Genomic DNA, 21,048 nt, shown 5'->3' with positions numbered 1-21,048 from the left:
GATTACCCACCAGAGGAAGTGCTGTATTTAATTAGGACATCACAAATATGCTCACCATCACACCCAATAGCACATAAAGAGAAACTTTATTGCTCAGATGCATCACATTCTCTCTACCTTTTTGTTATATTACAGTGTATTCTTATTTTTTGTCTTGTTTTAGCTCTTGGATGTGGTCTCTAGTCTGGCAGCAACGGGGAAACGTATTCTGGTGCTGGGGAGGAAACACATGTTAGCCCCCTCTAAGAAGTGGCAAAAGCAGGACATTCAGCGCTTGCAGGGATGTGCCGACTGCTTTTTCCTTGACAATATGTGAGTATTATTCCGTTCATTATATCTTTTAGACTGAAAGCAAAACTTAAATTAGAACTATAGGCAAAACTTTTTTTTTTCCATTTTGGATAGAGCAACGGAGGTTATGACCCATCAGATTTTGTTTCGCCATCAGTGTTCCATTTCGGAGATTTCCTTTCACTTCCTGTCCCATAGCCAAACAGGAAGTGTAAGGAAATCCCTGCAAATTGAGAGAATTCCTTGGGGACCCCCAGGTTACCAGTACTAGAGTCCCCTCTATTACTTTTCTGGGGACAACCCAAAATTTCTGATTTTTTTTTTTACTTTCATTTTCAATGATAATAGTAAACGGGACAATTCTAAAGGCTGAATCTCCTTAATGAAGGGCAAAGAGAGCAGTTAAAACTAACAGTGGTTCTAATCTCCCTCCACTCTATCTAAAACTAAAAAAAAAAAAAAAAAAAAAGTTTTTTCCTTTAGTTATACTTTAACTCCTTATAGCCATATTTTTACTTTTTGGTCCTCCCACCTAACTGTTACAAAAATGTTTAAAAAAATTAGTCATAATTTTGCACATGTGGGTTTTCTATGCAGTGGCGGCTGGTGCTTAAAATTTTTTTTTTTGGGGGGGGGGGGGGCGCAGACAGAAAAATGAGTGACCAGCGTGCCCCCAATCAATGCAGAGCGCCACAGCGTGCCCCCAATCAATGCAGAGTGCCACAGCGTGCCCCCAATCAATGCAGAGCGCCACAGCGTGCCCCCCCAATTAATTCAGGGTGCCACAGCATGCCCCCATCAATGCAGAATGCCACAGCATTGCCCCCAATCAATGCAGAGTGCCACAGCATTTCCCCCAATCAATGCAGAGTGCCACAGCATGCCCCCCAATCAATGCAGAGTGCCACAGCATGCCCCCCAATCAATGCAGAGTGCCACAGCATGCCCCCCAATCAATGCAGAGTGCCACAGCGTGCCCCCAATCAATGCAGAGTGCCACAGCGTGCCCCCAATCAATGCAGAGTGCCACAGCGTGCCCCCAATCAATGCAGAGTGCCACAGCGTGCCCCCCAATCAATGCAGAGCGCCACAGTATGCCCCCCAATCAATGCAGAGCGCCACAGCGTGCCCCCAATCATTGCAGAGTGCCACAGCATGCCCCCCATCAATGCAGTGCTCCACAGCATTGCCCCCCAATCAATGCAGAGCGCCACAGCGTGCCCCCCAATCATTGCAGAGTGCCACAGCATGCCCCCATCAATGCAGAGCGCCACAGCATTGCCCCCAATCATTGCAGAGTGCCACAGCATTGTCCCCAATCAATGCAGAGTGCCACAGCATTGTCCCCTATCAATGCAGAGTGCCACAGCGTGCCCCCAATCATTGCAGAGTGCCACAGCGTGCCCCCATTAATGCAGAGCGCCACAGCATTGCCCCCAATCATTGCAGAGTGCCACAGCATTGCCCCCAATCATTGTACAGCGCCACAGCATTGTCCCCAATCATTGCAGAGCGCCACAGCATTGTCCCCATCAATGCAGAGACCAGCGTGCGTGCCCCCTTCAATGCAGTGTGGGCTCCCCCCCCGAGACCAATGCACTTACCTGGCGGCGGCTTCTCTTCAGTACCGGCGGCGGCGGCTTCTACTCACTCTGTCCCCCGGCGCATTTCCTGCAGTCCTCCTGCTTCCGCCTCCTCCTCGGCCAATGGCATGAGGTTTGCCTTGCAGCCAATCAGGAAGCGCGTAACGGACGCGCTTCCTGATTGGCCAGGAGGAGGATCGGTGTGGCAATGGCGAATTTTCATTCGCTATTGTCACACAATGGGTGGGCTTGGGATGCACTGCTCTGCACCCCAAGCCCACCCTTTGCATCGCCCTATTAGAGCCTCTGGCTCTAATCAGGTGATGTTAAAAAAAAAACCCATTAAGCTCCATGCGTCCGGCTCCCCTGCATGCAGATTAGAGGGCCGGACGCATGGATGGGGGGGCGGCGCCCCGAACGCATCGGCCGCCACTGTTTCTATGCATGTAAGTGTAGCACCTCCTAGGTACTGTAGGTGCTAGAGAGTGAGTATAGTTTTTGGCTCTGTCTGCCTATCAGAGGAGCAGCAGGTAAATTCTATATTGTACTCTGCTTAACAGAGAGCAGGATCTGTGATTAGGTCTGCTCAATGTGCTCAGGGTGTGATTCATGTGGTCTGGGGGGAGTGTCCTCACTGGTCCAAAGAGGAGGCACATTGGACAGTGGAGGAAGCCTGGCCAATGAGTACACAGGCTTTGATACAGCAGTGATTGGCACAGACTGGTTGTCTCGGTGCATTGTGGGGTGTACTATAAAAGGCAGGAGCACATGTGCTTGGGGTTTTTGGCTGGTGAGCAGAGTCTCGGAAGGAGGGTGGCAGCTGCCTCCTCTTCTGCAGCAGTTGGTGTATGGTCACAGGCAGTTGGCCTGGTGAGCCAGAAGGGAGGAGCTGAACCCAGGTCCAGAAGAGCTGACTAGGAGGAGTTGAGACACTGGAGAACCTGGAAAGCAGTATCGTGAGTACAGGGGATCGTGTCTATGGGCCTGACCAGGAAGGGGGCCACCCTGGAGTAGAGTAGCCAGAGGATGAGTGTCAGCTGGTGGAGTGAAAGGGGGTGCTAGGCGAGTACCCTGAAGATAAGTACTAAGCAAGTGTCTATTCAGGAAATTTACCTCAGATTCATCTAGTGGCAAGGTGAAACTGCGGCCTAGCCGCATCCTCAGATAGAAGTCCACGGCTTTGTGAATAGTTCAAGTTCTGGAGTATCCCACTCATCCTTTCTCCCATTCTCATATAAAATAAAAACAACAAAAACAACAACCCCTAGACTGTTCATTGACTGAGCCGGAAAGCAAGGTGTTAAGATTCTGCATGTAGTTGCTACTGGTAACCCAGAGGGACCCGAAAAGGTGAGAAATTCAGCAGCCCTCAAGGGGGCATTGCTACATAAACAAATGCCACCAGCAACTAGAGTGCCCAACTCTAGAAATTGGGAACATTTGTACACATGTACAGTTGCTCTGCTGGTCTTTGCCAGGCCCCAAATGCCTGGTAGAAACTGATGATGCATCTGTGCACGTGCTGGACCTTGGAAGATGGGAATTGAAGTGGCGGTGAGGTTCTGCTTTAAGAACTGATCTGGCACTGTCTGTATGAGCTAGCGTATGTATGTATGTATATACACTGAACCAGCATTGTGTATATATATGCACAATTGTATTCATATTAGTGATCGACCGATATCGGTTTTTCGTTGCCGATACTGAAATTTTGGTCAATGCATATCAGTATCGGCCGATATGGGCCGATATTTTTGTACATTTAAAAATATATATATATATTTTTTACTTGACAGGTACTCTTGTGGAGGGATCTGGGGTTCTAAAAGACCCCAAACCTCTCCTCTGCAATTAAAAGCATTCAAAACGCCAAGTTTGGCTGTTTTGAATGCTGTAATTTTCTTTATCTGGCGCCAGACAGTACCCGGAAGTGATGTCACTCATGACATCACTTCCGGGTTTTTGCAAGGAGACCCGATCAGAGCTGAATGCGGCTTTGATCGGGTCTTCGGCGGCCGTGCAGTCTGGTTGCCTGGGTCTCCTGGTACTTTCCCAAAATATCGGCAATATAGGTCACCTTGGTGGCCGATTCCGATATATCGGGGAAAGTGCATATCGGCCCTCGAATATCGGCTTTGCCGATAATCAGTCGATCTCTAACTCATATGCAACGACCTAACAGTGTCTTTATGACCTAATGAAAGTGTTTACATTGACCCAGCAGTGTCTGTATGAGCTACCATTTTGGCTGCATGCACCGATCCAGCAGCATCTGTATAAGCTATCAAATGTATATACATTGACCAGCAGTGTATGGATGAGCTACCATTTCTGTGTATGCACTGACCAGCAATGTCTGTTATAAGCTACATTTTTATGCATCTACTGACCAGCAGTGCTTATATAAGCTACTTTCTCTGTCGCTCATTGACAGACGTAGTCCTCCTTGATTAATATCAACTCGGGTTATACTGCCCTCTACAGGAGTAGGACTAGACAGGAAAGAAAACGTTCTGGCCACACCTTAGGGGCAGTCCCAGAGGGTATATCCTCTCACTTCCTGCTACAGGATATCAGTTTTTTTCTGTCTAGTTAGGAGTAAGGACCTAAGTTCCTTGCTGGGATCTTTGATCCTGGCAAGATTTTTTAGAAATACTTTTTTAGGCAGCTTTTCTTCTCCAGTGTTCCTGTGAGATCTTCAAGCAAGTACGCTGAAACTGGGCGACGGGCTGGATGTTGAGATCCAGTGGTCACCCCAGTTCAGCCTATGAGCGCGTGCAGGCCATAGCTCCGCGCTGGGTCGGCCGTGACATAGTCCCACTGGACGGGGACTGACCCTGCGAGTTAAACGTCTCGCCTGGACGCCAATGACCAGTTGCAAACTGAGTCACGGCATCCGTATTGGTCGACAGCCCCCCCACCCCAGTGGAGAGGGGTTCTGTCAGGAGTTGGCGCCCGCCTGGTTCCGGTATGGTAAGTAAAATGTTCCCCCTCTCCCCCTGTCGGGTTTGTTGGTGGACGCGGGCCCCTCTCTGGGATGGATGGACGTGATCCTAGCAGGTGTCATTGATCCCCCTCTTAAGAGCTTGGTTTGGGAGCTGACTATCTATAGTCACTATATGACACTATAAGGGAGATGACTGAAGTCAGTGGCAGACTGCTAAAAGGCATTACTATTAAGGCTCTCCTCAGGATAGAGGTGGAGGGAACTCCAGGCTGGCCTCGTCAAGCCGGGTACGCCGACTTGGGCAGGCTAGTCGCGGACGCTCCTTGGAGACTTCCTCTCAGGGAGGATCTGCGGTCTCAAGGACCGATCTTCCATTGTGCTTTACAGTCGCTGGTTTTAACGGCCTGGCCATTGAGACCCAGGTACTGAAGGACAGAGGATTGTCAGCTTCAGTTATTCCTACTCTAATTAAAGCAAGGAAAGCGACTTCCAGCAAAGTCTATTATCGCACATGGAAGACTTATATTGCGTGGTGTGAATCTTTGGGATTTCCCCCACGTACCTATTTGGTGACCCGAATTTTGGCTTTTCTGCAAAAGGGGGTTGAGCAGAAACTATCCTTGAGCACCATCAAGGGTCAGGTTTCAGCGTTAGCAATCTTCTTTCAGAAGCCGCTGGCTACTCATTCCTTGGTGCGGAATTTCATCCAGGGGGTGCGGCACTTGGCTCCGCCTGTGCGCGCGCCCTTACCGCCCTGGGATCTTAATTGGGTTTTGTGGGTTTGAAGAAACCTCCCTTTGAAAATATCAGGGAGATTCCCTTGCTTACATTATCCCAGAAGGTGGCCTTCTTGGTGGCTATCACTTCTGGACGCAGGGTGTCAGAACTGGCTGCATTATCATGCCATTCCCCATATCTAGTGGTTCATAGGGATAAGGTAGTTCTTCATCCGAAGCCATCCTTTCTTCCTAAGGTGGTTTCAGATTTTCATCTGAATGAAGATATTGTGCTACCTTCCTTGTGTCCTAAGCCCAATCATCCTCGGGAATGTGCGTTGCATTCCTTGGATGTAGTTCGGGCAATCAGGGTATACCTAAAAGACTACGGAATCGTTCCGTAAAACGGATTCACTTTTTGTGATCATGGATGGCCCCAGAAAGGGGTTGCCTGCATCTGCCGCGACTATCTCCAAATGGATTAGACAGACGGTGGTACAGGCTTATTCTATTAAGGGTCGGAATCCTCCGTTCCCTGTTAAGGCGCGCTCCACTCAAGCGCTCAGTACTTCCTGGGCCTACCGCCATCAGGCGTCAGTGGTCCAGGTTTGCAAGGCTACCTGGTCGTCGGTGCATACCTTTTACAAAATTTTATAAAGTTGATGTGATGGCATCATCAGATGCCTCTTTTGGCCGCAAGGTTTTGCAGGCCGCAATTTGAGGAGACCGGTGGTCTACCTCGACGGTTTTTGTTTTTTTCCGTTGGAATTTCAGTTGAGTCTCGTCTTTTGATTGATGAGCCTTTAAAACTTCTAGTTGGCACCGGTTGGGCCTTCTAGATTGGATTTTGATTTCCATTTTCCCACCCCTCATTTGTGGCACTGCTTTGGGACGTCCCGAGTTGATATTAATCAAGGAGGACTACGTCTGTCAATGAGCGACAGAGAAAAATGGATTTTTGTAAGATCTTACCGTAAAATCCTTTTCTCTTAAGCTCATTGACAGACGTAGTACCCGCCCCTCTGTTTTTGAGTTGGGTTGGGTTCAATTCTCTGACACTGCTTTGTGACATAACTGATATCCTGTAGCAGGAAGTGAGAGGATATACCCTCTGGGACTGCCCCTAAGGTGTGGCCAGAACGTTTTCTTTCCTGTCTAGTCCTACTCCTGTAGAGGGCAGTATAACCCGAGTTGATATTAATCAAGGAGGACTACGTCTGTCAATGAGCTTAAGAGAAAAGGATTTTACGGTAAGATCTTACAAAAATCAATTTTTTTAGCCTATGACCTAACCCACAGGGGGAGATTTACTGAAACAGGAGAGTGCAAAATCTGGTGCAGCTCTGCATAGAAACCAATCAGCTTCCAGGTTTTATTGTTAAAGCTTAATTGAACAAGTTGAAGTTAGAAGCTGATTGGCTACCATGCACAGTTGCTGCAGATTTTGAGTGCTCCAGTTTTAGTAAATTCCCTCCCGCAGTGTCTGCATGAGTCATCTTATGTGTATATCTCTCTCACCTGTTTCCACAGATCATTAGATGATCCTTTCCTCCTTTATGCGTGTATAAACTCTGGCAGCCACTGTTGTTTTCTGACCCGAGACCTCCTAAGGGACCACAAGGCTTGTCTGCCTGATGCTGAAACACAACGACTTTTTTTCAAATGGCAGCGTGGACATCAGTTAGTAATACTCACCTACGGTCCTGGAAGTCCTCGTCTGCAGGTAAATATTACATTCTAAACTGAAGAAAGCTTTCCTCCCTCAGCTTCAAGCTGAGCTCCAGGCAGATATAATTAAAAAACACCCTGCATACCTTAACCACGTTACCACCGGAGGATTTTGCTGTCTTACGTCTGGGCCACTTTTTGCGATTCGGCACTGTGCGAAATTAACTGACAATTGCGCGGTCGTGCGACGCCATACCCAAACAAAATTTACGTCCTTTTTTTCCCACAAACAGAGCTTTCTTTTGGTGGTATTTGATCACCTGTGCGATTTTTACTTTTTGCGCTATAAACAAAAAAAGAGCTTAAATTTTGAAAAAATAACAATATTTTTCACATTTTTTTATATGAAATTCCCCCCCAAAAAAACGTAAAAATCAAATTTTTTTTAAATTTTTGGCCAATTTGTTTTCTGCTACCTATGTTTGGTAAAAAAAAATCACAATAAGCGTATTTTGATTGGTTTGCGCAAAAGTTATTGCGTTTACTAACTAAGGGAAAGATTTCTGTCATTTTTGGTGTTTTTTTTTTTAACGAGTAATGGCGGCGATCTGCGATTTTTTTTTGCGGGATTGCGGCAGACAGATCGGACCCTTGACTGACATTTTTGACACTTTTGGGCGTACCAGTGACATTACTACAGTAATCAGTGCTATAAATATGCACTGTTACTGTAAAAATGACACTGGCAGGGAAAGAGTTAATTTTATTGGAGAGGGAGGGGTTAATGTATGCCTGGTGCTTACTAACGTGTGGGGGGGGAGGTGACTGAGTGACACAAGGACAGATCGCAGGTTCAGCTATGCTGAACCCTGCAATCTGACCCTGCCTGTCACTTAGGAGATCCGCCGACGATCGGGGAAGAGCAGCGGCGATCGCCGCTGCTCCTCCCCTGGCCCGACTCCTGCTGTGACTGAATACAGCGGGAGCGAGCCTCTGGGAAAGGGGAGTGTCTGGCGACGTAGGCCTACGTCGTCAGACCTACAAGAGCCACTTTGCCGCAGTACAGTTCTAGTGAGCAGTCGGCAAGTGGTTAATGCAGAAGCCAACCTGAACTCAAAAATTAATGCGCTATGTTATAGGAAACATCAAGGAATTTTAACTGTTCTAAAGCAGTACCCTGAAGAATGTACCATTGTTCCTAAATGCCTAGTGAAAAATAGCAGTGCACTTCCTGAAATGTGAGGGTGCCTAGGCACTCCTGTCCTTAGTCTCATAGCTATATATCTGTAGTGTGTGATCTAAGTCACTGCTGCCTCTGACTGATAGTCACAGGAGAACTCTGGACCTCAGGAGGTCTTCTGAGTTACAGGTTTTTGTCCCTGAACCCATAGGGCATAAACGTGAGTACCTTTCAGTACAGCTTTTAACTCTGTCAAACCACATCCTGCCATAGACTTTGACATTCTGCAGGCAGCAGGGCTGGGCTCCTCACCTGCATTAAAATGCTAGTAGGAACGCATGCCAGCTAAGTGGCCTGTGTGCAAGGGGCCTGTGTGCAAGGGGAACACCTTTAAGCAAGTTGTGTAGATCATTGAGTACTAATAAAGAAAAAAAGAATTGGCCTAGGTACTTTTTTCACCACCATCTTTCTTTAAGTTTAATCTAGTATAACATGTTTGGTAGGCAGTATATATAAATATACTGTGTATATATATATATATATATATATATGTATATATAGTATCTCACAAAAGTGAGTACACCCCTCAGATTTTTGTAAATATTTTATTTTTCATGTGACAACACTGAAAAAATTACACGTTGCTACAATGTAAAGTAGTGAGTGTACAGCTTGTATAGCGGTGTAAATTTGCTGTCCCCTCAAAATAACTCGACACACAACCATTATTGTCTAAACCGCTGGCAACAAAAATGAGTACACCCCTAAGTTAAAATGTCCAAATTGGGCCCAAAGTGTCAATATTTTGTGTAGCCACCAGGGATCGACTGATTATCGGAGGGCCGATATTCACTTTTACCGATATATATCGGTATCGGTTCCGGAAACTGGCCGATCTTATCAATATTACTGTATGTAATATTAGTGTATGCAAAATCCAAGCATCCATTTATTGGTGTTTTATATAATGTCCAGTGTGTGTATTTGTAATGTAATAGTGTGAAATACCTTCGTTACATCACCGCTCTGCCCTTTCGTGACCCCCAGCTGTCAGTGGGGGAGGAGAGAAGGACAGCAGTGCGGGTGATTAGCTTTCACAGTCACACTATTCTAATCTAATACCCGGCGCTTCTGTGTACACTGCAGAGGGGAGAAAACAGCAGAGCGGGAGATTAACAAGGAGAGCCCAGAGCAGTGATGTAATGAAGGTATTTCCCACTATTCTATTACAAAAACACACACTGGACATTATATAAAACATTAATAAAGTGGATTCTGGGATTTTAATTACACTAAACTAGGTTCACACGGGATTCCTAGCAGGCAGGGAGGGAAGACCGCACATGACAGCTAAAAGACCTACCCCACATGTTCAGTATCAGATTGGTGTCAAAAATTGTCTTTATTTTTCAAAACTTTAAATGTAAAAAATATCGGCCAATATCGGCTGATACTGATATGTAGTGACCAAAATATCGGTATCGACCCTGAAAAAAGCATATCAGTCTTTCCCTAGTGGCCACCATTATTTTCCAGCACTGCCTTAACCCCTTGGGCATGGAGTTCACCAGAGCTTCACAGTTTGCCACTTGAGTCCTCTTCCACTCCTCCATGACGAATTACCGGAGCTGGTGGATGTTAGAGACCTTGCGCTCCTCCACCTTCTGTTTGAGGATGCCCCACAGATGCTCAATAGGCTTTAGGTCTGGAGACATGCTTGGCCAGTCCATCACCTTTACCCTCAACTTCTTTAGCAAGGCAGTGGCCGTCTTGGAGTAGATATCAACCGATTATTGGCAAAGCCGATATATCGAGGGCCGATATGCACTTTTTCCGATATATCGTAATCGGCCCCGGAGGTTGCCGATATTGAGCCGAGTGATGCCTGCAGCTAGAGGCATTACCCCGGTACCGGCGTCCATAGCCGACAGTCCGCTGTCTTGTAATGACAACTGATGCAGCTGAGAAGCCGCTCGGATGTCATTCCAAGGAGCGGGAGGGGACACCCCCCCCCTCCCGCCGCCTTCTGTGGCTCGCCCGGGTCTCCCGTCCCACCGGGCAACAAGCAGGGGAGACCCGGGCAACAAGCCTGCACAGCCGCCGAAGACCCAATCAAAGCCGCATTCGGCTCTAATCAGCTCTACATGCAAAAACCCGGAAGGGACGTCATGACATCCCTTCCGGGGTACCTGGCGCCAAAATAAAAAAAGTTAAAAAATAAAAAAAAATGTGTTTTTAAATGTACGAAAATATCGGCCGATACCGATATGCAATGACCAAAATTTCAGTATCAGTATCGGCAATGAAAAAACTATATCGGTCGATCACTAGTTTGGAGTCATTATCATGTTGAAATACTGCCCTGCAGCCTAGTCCTTGAAGGGAGGGGATCACGCTCTGCTTCAGTATGTCACAGTACATGTTGGCAATCCTGGTTCCTTCAATGAACTGTAGCTCCCCGGTGCTGGCAGCACTCATGCAGCCCCAGACTATGACACTCCCACCACCATGCTTTACTGTAGGCAAGACACATTTGTCTTTGTACTCCTCACCTGGTTGCCGCCACACACGCTTGACACCATCTGAACCAAATACGTTTATCTTCGTCTCATCAGACCACAGGACATGGCTCCAGTAATCCATGTCCTTAGTCTGCTTGTCTTCAGCAAACTGTTTGCAAGTTTTTTTGTGCATCATCTTTAGAAGAGGCTTCCTTCTGGGACGACAGCAATGCAGACCAATTTGATGCAGTGTGCGGCGTATGGTTTGAGCACTGACAGGCTGACCCCCCACCCCTTCAACCTCTGCAGCAATGCTGGCAGCACTCATAAGTCTATTTCCCAAAGACAACCTCTGGATATGATGCTGAGCACGTGCACTCAACGACCATGGCGAGGCCTGTTCTGAGTGGAACCTGTCCTGGTAAAATGGCTAATTGGGCCCAATTTTGACACCTTCACTAAGGGGTGTACTCTTTTGTTGCCAGCGGTTTAAACAATAATGGCTCTGTGTTGACTTGTTTTGAGGGGACAGCAAATTTGCACGGTTACTACAAGCTGTACACTCACTACTTTACATTGTAGCAAAGTGTAATTTGTTCAGTGTTGTCACGTGAAAAGATATAATAAAATATTTATAAAAATGTAAGGGGTGTACTCACTTTTGTGAGATACTGTACATACTAGGGATTGACTGATTATTGGCAAAGTCAATATATCGAGGACCTGAGGTTACTGATATTGCTCATATTCCGGGAAAGTGCTGTACCGGAGTGATGTCTGCAGCTAGAGGCATCACCCTGGTACCGGCGTCCATAGTCGACGGTCGGCTGTCTTGTAATGACAACCGATGCGGGTGAGAAACCGCTCGGCTGTCATTACAAGGAGCAAGAGGGGACGTTCCCCCCTCCCCCTCTCGCCGCCTTCCGAGGCTCGCCCGGGTCTCCCATCCCACCGGGAGACCCGGGCATCCTACCTGCACTGCCGCTGAAGAGAAGACCCGATCAAAGCCGCATTCGGCTCTGATTGGGTCTCCATGTAAAAACCCGGAAATGATGTCATGACATGTCATGATGTCATGACATGTCATGATGTCATGACAAACACTTTAAACGCAGATATCTGTCCTCAAGAGATACAAGAGACTGACAGGAGATTTTATTTTTTAGTACAGGGGTAGGCAACATTCTGCATTCTAGCTGTAGTGATATTACAAATCCCATCATGCGTCTACCTTATGGAGTCATTACTGTGGATGTCAGTCTTGCAGTACCTCTTGAGATTTCTACTTTAACAATAGCTGTAGTGGCAAAAGATGCCAACCCCTACTCTAGTATCTACCAAAAACTGATAGATCTGAAAGTTTTGGAGGACTGACCCTATAAGATTGGCTTATGTATAATGTGTAATGTATAATGTATCATGTATAAAGAAAATATCTATTAATTATGTTTTTCTTTTCTGTACAGCCTGCCCTAAACTATGATACAATATTGCAAAGTACAGACACCTCCTACCATATTCCATATGACAAAACAGATGTGGCGAGAGCTAGCTTTGAAGTACCAAAGACCTGGCTATGTCTGAAGAAAGAGCAGTAGGATAACCTGTTCACTATCTATGTACCTATTTCACTTATTCAGTTCAAGCTTTACCAGCAGCTTCTTATATTATGTACTGTTCTTCATTGGGAATAAAGTGCAAGACAATTTTTGTTGTTGTACAGTCTTTGTGCACACACCAGATGTAAGTGAATCTTTCCATATAGTGTGACCTCTGTGCTGCACGCCACCAAAAGGACTTCTTGGTCCACATCCACTACATGATTTTTTCTAAAGGGTAAGTTTTATTGAGTTTCAAAAAAAAGTATCATACAGGACACAACTGTACAGTGTTGCACACAAGAGGATCCAATGCAGCATTGAGTTACATCAGAAAAAAAACATTATATTCAAGTGTAGCGTACACATAAAGTACACACATTAAAGCAGAGCTCTAGGATCCTTCGGAAAAAATTAAGTCAGCAGCTATAAATATTGTAGCTGCTGACTTTTAATATTAGGACACTCACTTACCTGTCCACAAATCCAGCCATGTCTTCACCCAAGGCGATTTTTCAGTCAGCTCTCGGTGGCTGCCGCCATCTCGGCTAAGGGAAACCAGTAGTGAAGCTTTACGGCTTCTCCGCTGGTTCCCTACTGCACATGCGCAAAGCGAACTGCACTTTGCAAATGGCCAAGCGGCGGGTGAAGGAGAAGGGGGCCGAAATTCTGGCTGAGTTCCATGCGGTAAAGTGGAAACAGGTACAGTATCTCACAAAAGTGAGTACACCCCTCACATTTTTGTAAATATTTTATTATATCTTTTCATGTGACAACACTGAAGAAATTACACTTTGCTACAATGTAAAGTAGTGAGTGTACAGCTTGTATAACAGTGTACATTTGCTGTCCCCTCAAAATAACTTAACACACAGCCATTCATGCCTAAACTGCTGGAGACAAAAGTGAGTACACCCCTAAGTGAACATGTCCAGATTGGGCCCAAAGTGTCAATATTTGTGTGGCCATCATTTTCCAACACTGCCTTAACCCTCTTGGGCATGGAGTTCACCAGAGCTTCACAGGTTATCACTGGAGTGCTCTTCCACTCCTCCATGACAACATCACAGAGCTGGTGGATGTTAGAGACCTTGCGCTCCTCTGCCTTTCATTTGAGGATGCCCCACAGATGCTCAATAGGGTTTAGGTCTGGAAACATGCTTGGCCAGTCCCATCACCTTTACCTTCAGCTTATTTAGTAAGGCAGTGGTCATCTTGGAGGTGTGTTTGGGGTCATTATCATGTTGGAATGCGGCCCAGTCTCCGAAGGGAGGGGATCATGCTCTGCTTCAGTATGTCACAGTACATGTTGGCATTCATGGCCAAAAACAAGTCCACGTGTGGGTTGGAGTCTTATGGCAATGTGCTATTCGCTACATCAGTATAGTTTTTATTATAGGAATCATAACGAGAAAATGTTTCTTGTATTATGGTGTTTAAAAAGTTTGAATAAAAAGTAAATGCAATAGTACTGTTTGTTTGTTTTTTTTGTAACAGCAAAGCTCTGGCTGGGCAGATGCTTTGGGAGGTTTCCTGGGGTATTTAGGGCTTGTCAAAAAAAAAAGGCAGGGGGAGGGAAGTGGTATAAGTCCCCGTTCACACTGGTGCGATGTGGGAAACCCTGCGATTCAGTGCCGGTTCCCGCATCTCACCAGAATTGCACAATGGTTCACACTGAGATCTGCGAATCGCTGGGGGTGTCAATGTAAAGTTAATGACACCCACAGATTGTTTTGTGGATCACAGTGCGGAATGGTGCAGGAACTGGATCGCATAGGTGTGAACATCCATGTGATCCGATTCCAGTGCGAACCAAAAAAAGAACCATTTTGGTGCAAATGCGATTTTAACCATACAGTTTGTGTGGCTGAAATTGCATCACACAGACATCGCATGTGATCTGCACATCAATGAGGTGTGAATCACATGCCATGTCTGGCATCGCACTAGTGTGAACCAGCTAAAGTATATGTTCTTGTGTGCTACCATATTAGAGGGACAGGGGATCTCTTAATAAAAGCTTGTATATTTTCATTTCATTAATGCTTAACCAAAACAGTAAATGAAGAATTACTCTATCTTTAGAAACAGTTATTGAGGCAGGTCTTGGAGTTTCCAACTAGGATTGCAAAGGATTATAAAATTTGCTAATATTGTCTTAACGGTAGAAGACCAATTTTGCAACATTAAGCACGGAGTGCACATTATCAATTTATATTTTCAGAGTAGATAGGGGGGCCCACCTCTGTGCTATGAGTTTTCTAGCAAAGCCAGAGTACTCCTTTATGTGGTACTCAGTTGAATTCAGTCGAATGGTATACTCTTTGTTAGTATTTCATATTATAAAAATCGGCGCAACTGTTCAAATAAATATGTGTTCTAAAGTGACAAGTGCATAACCATTTATACATATATAAAATGCATAGAAAATATTAAATACAAAAAAAGTGCACAGTGCTGAATGATGAGTGATTACAATATATGCATGTGATCTATGATCAAAATGCATTATTTGAGATAAACTGTGCAATAAATGTGTTATTTATTGCACAATTTATCTCAAATAATGCATGTTTGATCATAGATCACTCATTCAGCACTGTGCACTTTTTTGTATTTAATGTTTATATTTTCTATGCATTTTATATATGTACAATTGGTTATGCACATGACACTTTAGGACACATAATTATTTGTACAGTTACGCCGATTTTTATATTTTGGTTTATTGTATTGCTGCATTTGTTTGCAGACAATTGGCAGCAATTGTAAGTCTGTTTAGACAGCCCTAGACCTCCTTGGCACTTGATCCAAATTATTTCAGTATTCCTTATTGCATCATGCCAATACCTATGCAATTTAGAAAAATGCTAGAGCATACCACAGTATATGTAATAAATCATCTGGATCCCTTAAGCATTTACCACAAATCTTTGAGTCTCTGCAACCAAAAAAATACAGTTTGGGGTATTTTTTGAGAGGGAGACCAATGGCACAAACTTCGGGTGTAAATTTATTGTTCTACTGTTAGATTACCTGTATCCTTTTCCCACTTTTCTTTACACTTAGGAGATTTCGCAAGATGTGAGGATAACAAGGCGTAGTATATTTAGATAGAAGCAATATGTTTTATTAATGAGACTCATTCTAGTTTAAAGGAGTTATTTTTTTATTTTTTTTTAGTTAAAATGCAAAGGCATGTATTGATTGGCGGTTTTGGTAAAAGAGCTCTTTCGCCAATTGCAAGTTTGCCAAATACATACTTACCAGTTGTACCAGGCTCCCATTAGCTGCCGGTATCACAGCACAGGTACAGTGGGGGGGACATGTGGTTGCTATCAAAGTGTGAGATCTGTGTTGAGGCTAAGGGGTTTATTTACTAAAGCTAGAGAGTGTAAAATCAGTCTCGCTTCTGCATAGAAACCAATCGGCTTCCAGGTTGTATTGCCAAAGCTTAATTGAACAAGCTGAGGTAAGAAGCTGATTGGTTTCTTTACCCAATTTTGCACTCTCCAGCTTTAGTAAATAAACCCCTAAGTCACTGATTAGCTACTTTGGCCTAAACTGGTACCCTCTGGCACTGTTCGTATGGTGCTGTGCTCCGGTGCCAGGCAGCCAAATAGAGCCAGAGGCTTCTAAGGGGTAATTATTTTTCAGTTTGAATACTAGAACACATGATCAAGCAAAGAAAATAGACAGTTGATTTGTGTCTTTAACCGGTTGCCGACCGCCGCACGACTATATACTGCGGCGGTCAGCCCCGGCCAGGCAGAGTGACGTATCGGTACGTCACTCGCCTGTCACTGACTTGCGAGCCTATCGCGGGCGGGCGCGCGCCCGCCGAGGCTCGTTCACAGGCAAGTCAGTGCGTGTGACCGGCGGACTCGATGTCCGCCAGTCACACTGCGATCGCTCCTGTGAAGGGAGAAAGACAGAGCAGCTTGTGTAAACAAGCTGCCTGTCAGTTCTCCCTGTGTAAAAGTGAAGATCTGTCCGTTCTACTATGTAGAACGGTTGATCTTTGCTTTTACACCAATAGGAATGTCCCTACACAGTTAGAATCACGCCCCTAGGACACACTTAACCCCTCCCTGTCCAATAAAGTTAACCCCTTCCCTGCCAGTGTCATTTTTGCAGTAACAGTGCATATGTATAGCACTGATTACTGCAGTAATGTCACTGGTAACCCCAAAAGTGTCAAAAATGTCAGTCAAGGGTCCGATCTGTCCGCCGCAATGTCGCAGTACCGAAAAAAAAATCGCAGATCGCCGCCATTACGCGTTAAAAAAAAAACACCAAAAATGACAAAAATCTTTCCCTTTCTTAGTAAACGCGATAACTTTTGCGCAAACCAATCAAAATACGCTTTTTGCGATTTTTTTTACCAAACATATGTAGCATAAAACAAATTGGCCGAAAAATGTTAAAAAATTTTGATTTTTACTTTTTTTTTGGGGAATTTCATATAAAAAATGTGAAAAATATTGTTATTTTTGCAAAATTTACGCTCTTTTTTTGTTTATAGCGCGTGATCAAAAAATCGCACAGGTGATCAAATACCACCAAAAGAAAGCTCTGTTTGTGGGAAAAAAAGGACGTCAAATTCGTTTAGGTACAGCGTCGCACGACCGCGCAATTGTCCATTAAAGTCACGCAGTAAAAAATCGCAAAAAAAACCCTGGTCCTTTAGCAGCCAAATCCTCCGGGGCTTAAGTGGTTAATGCTTTCTGAATGTCTATCAATGCAACTAAAAAGTGATAAATAGGGAGGGGATGGAAGTGTACACATTGCAACGTTAGGACTACTTTACACTATCGTTGCTCTCTGATAAGTAATTTGTGTTCGGATCACTCTCCAGAGAGCATATGACAGACAGTGAGGAGGTTTTGTATCACCTCCTCACTGTCTGCTCTCACCCCTGGAACCCTGCACTAGCATGTGTGCGGTTGGGGGGTGCCCCATTCAGTTGCGTTCATGAATTGCGTTCAGCAGACAGTACTGCAGGGATCATTTTTGCCTTAGTGCAATGCAAAGTATCCCAGCTGCGGCATACATGATTTGGTTGGAGGGGCCGAAACAAGTGCCTCACTTCAACGCAAGGCAAAAATTATGCTGCCTGCAGTGTTCCACAGTCATGAACACTTAGCAGCCACCTCCATTCACTTCTGTTGAAAAGCACATCAAGCGTGCCATAAACACACTGTAAACATGCCAATGGCATTTACAATGCGTTTAAGGTGTGGTTACAAAGCGTCAAAAGTAATAATTTCTCATTTTAGCCTTGGAAATAAGAAGCAAACAATCTCGATAAGCTTTTGGGGAGCCTTGCCTGACACGCCTTGAATGCCTATGCTACACATTCAAAATGCCCATAAACAGTTTAGAGGTAACTATTGAAAAGCAGTGCACCCAAAAAAAGGGCACTGGCATGCCATATAGTCCCACTGCCAACAGCCAAGTAAACTCTATAAAAGGCTGAAAGCTACTGCCCCGGGACAGTGCACCTAATGTTTAGGTCAATGCAACTCCCACAGACACCAATGTAGGGGCACTATTCCTCCAACTGATACCAGTGATGGGGCACTATTTCACCCACTGACACAAATGATGTGGGTACTATTCCTCCAACCGCTATGTAATTTATTTTACTCCCACTGATGCTGGGACATTTGCACTTTCACTGTCCACAGTCTGGTCCTCCTAAAATCTGAGGGACAGTAAACTGGCCCTTTGTTTAAAAAGTTTGGAGACAAGTTATATCGTTTTCTCATCTCCCTTTATACCTAACATGGGTCAATATTAGGAAATGCATGTAAACATAGAGTGGCTGCAAAGAGGCAGCGGGAGATAAGAAGCTATGAGATGCAACAGTAGATGAAAACAATATTTAATGAAACAAATTGCATTTATAAAAACAGAGAAAACACTGCGCTTAAGAGCCGGTTCACATACAGGTGACCCGACTTGCCGGGGCGACCTGTGAAGTCGCGGTGCACGGCGCGCACCACGACCTCGGAGAGACATGCACGGACTTCATATCATTGAAGTTAATGCAGGTCGCTCCAGGTCGCCCCAAAGTAGTACAGGACCCTTTTTCTAAGTCGAAGCGACTTGTGTCGCTCCTATTAGAACGGGTCCTGTGCTAATCTATGGCAGGCGATCCACGGCGACTTGTCAGGCGACCAAGTCGCCTGACATGTCGCCCCAGTGTGAACCAGCTCTTAGGAGAAGCAGCTAACACCTGAAACAATAGTACAAGTTCCAAATAAAATAATAAAAACAGAATGGTGTAGCGCTAAATTATGAATGACAAACACGTATACTGAATCAAAGTATGATGTTAACATATACAGTCCAAAAATTGAACACTGAAGTCCACAAAGGAAAGCATTGGCTAAAACAGATTCCCAGGAAAGGAAAAGCTCCAAACAAATGAAGAAAGGTGAAGATCAGGTGTGCCCAGGAGTAGAAATGAATCCACCAGACAATATAGTGAGAGATGGCTCCTTACCAAATAGCTCTTGCCACTAGATTATAGGTGGCTGAACACTCATATGAAAGAGAGATCCTCCAATGTAGTGGAATGGCCAGGCAGGAGCATAGGTCACTCTCTCCGGGGACAACCAATCATAGGTCACAGGGATATCCAGTGTATAACCATGGAAATAAAAAGGGGAAACACTCCCATAGTGCATTACCAATGTATAACTTTAAAAAAATAAAAAGGGATGCACTCACATGTAAAAACTTTGTATGTCAGCGGAACAAACAATGACATGCAGCCGCAGCGTTCCTGCAGAACATTCCTCCTCGGATCGTGGGTCACCCGGCAGTATGGTGGAGAGCTAACGCTGATGATCCATCTAAACACCAGGGACCAATACGAACTCTCGCGCCGTCAGGATAAACCACTACATGTTTCGTGACAACTCACACCCTCTGGGGGTTGGTCCAGAGGTTGGGGGTTGGGGTTGGTGCATTTGTTCATAATACAGAGTGCTTTACCAAGGGCTTTATCACATGTGCTTTATCTCTGAAGAGCGTTCTGCAATTGGATCGCTCTTCATGAGGAAGCATTGTATTGACTTCTTACCATTTATTTTAACCCCTTGACCTCCATAGTAGCATTGCACAACCATGTTCATTGCAGGGTGCTTGCAGAGCAGCCCCATTCACTTGAAAGCAACAGGGGCAACAATTCTTGCTGTGGCCATGAGGCAAAGCATTGCAGCATGTGTACACCCCCACTGTTGCCTCTGCAGCTGAAGAGGGGTGGTTAAGGGGTGGCAAATCCCCCCCAGTTGAGCCAGGTTTTTAATGCTCCCCAACCGCTCCCCTGTAACTGCATGAATGGGCCTGCCTTGCAAGCACCCTGCGACTGCATAGCTGTGGGGCGCTAGTGCAGGTTTAAAGCAGGCACTGATGATGCAATACAACACCTCCTTGCTGCCTACCAAATGCTCCCTGAAGAGCGACCCCAACATGGAATGCTCTTCAGAGATCAAAGCACATTTAAATGAGCCCTTAAAATGTTGCTATACCCACAACAGTAAAATTAGTCTGTATATGCAGTAAAGCATGCTTGTTATACTCACTGTGGAACCTAAGGGGTTAATCCTCTGCATTGTGTAAAAGGGGTTTTTGATCCTGTCTTCTCTGATCCTCCCTTTATTTTACTGTCCCCAATGAATCTGCTGATAGAACAGAGCCCTAGGAGGCATTCTGCACATGCTCAGTTTGGTGTGGTGAGTTTTTTTTTTTTTGGGGTGCATGTGATCAGTACACGGCCAATCGGCACTGTCAAGACAGAGGATCAGGGGTCATGCATCCTAATAGGACAGTCATAGGAGAATGAAAACTCCTCCTACAAGCTTTAACCAGACATTGATAGAGGTCACAAGACTGCTAAGTACACTGTGCACAATTATTAGGCAAGTGAGTATTTTGACCAAATCATCATTTTTATGCATGTTCCCCAACTCCAAGCTGTATAAACTTGAATGTTTATTGGATTTAAGCATATCAGGTGATGTGTATTTGTGTAATGAGGGAGGGTGACTGTGGCCTAATGAGATAAACACTCTTTATTAAGGTGTGGATAATTATTAGGCAGCTTTTTTTTCTCAGGCAAGATGGGCCAAAAACGAGATTTAACTGAAAAATTGTAAAAAGTCTTTCAGAGGGATGCAGAACTCTTGAAATTGGTAAATTATTGGAGTGTGATCACAAAACCATAAAACGTTTAGTTGCAAATAGTCAACAGGGTTGCAAGAAACATGTAGAGAAAAAAAGATGCAAATTGACTGCCAAAGATTTGAGAAGAATCAAATGTGAAGCTACTAGGAAGCTATTATCCTCCAGTTGTGCCATATTCCAGAACTGCAACCTACCTGGAGTGGCGAGAAGTACAAGGTGTTCAGAGACATGGCCAAGATAAGGAAGGCTAAAACCCGACCACCACTGAACAACACACGAGTTGAAACGCCAAGACTGGGCCAGGTAATATCTGAAGACAGATTTTTCAAAGGTTTTATTGGCTGATGAGATGAGAGTGACTCTTCGTG

At 45.0% G+C, this 21,048-nt stretch overlaps 1 protein-coding gene across 1 annotated transcript in view; it reads left to right on the top strand.

The window, feature by feature from the left end:
• PRORP (protein only RNase P catalytic subunit) overlaps positions 1-12,584 on the top strand; it is a 132,363-nt gene extending 119,779 nt beyond the window's left edge. Inside the window, exons 5-7 of the mRNA XM_082275924.1 lie at positions 164-312; positions 7,068-7,260; positions 12,353-12,584. Coding sequence (XP_082132050.1) covers positions 164-312; positions 7,068-7,260; positions 12,353-12,484 — 474 coding nt within the window. The 3' untranslated portion in view covers positions 12,485-12,584. The remainder of the gene's footprint in view (positions 1-163; positions 313-7,067; positions 7,261-12,352) is intronic.
• Positions 12,585-21,048: the final 8,464 nt, after the last annotated feature.

This window comes from Pelophylax lessonae, assembly GCF_965119305.1.
Source record: "Pelophylax lessonae genome assembly, chromosome: 13".
Taxonomy (NCBI): Eukaryota; Metazoa; Chordata; class Amphibia; order Anura; family Ranidae; genus Pelophylax; species Pelophylax lessonae.
Note: the sequence above shows the minus strand (reverse complement) of the source record. Positions and strands in the feature narration are given on the sequence as shown.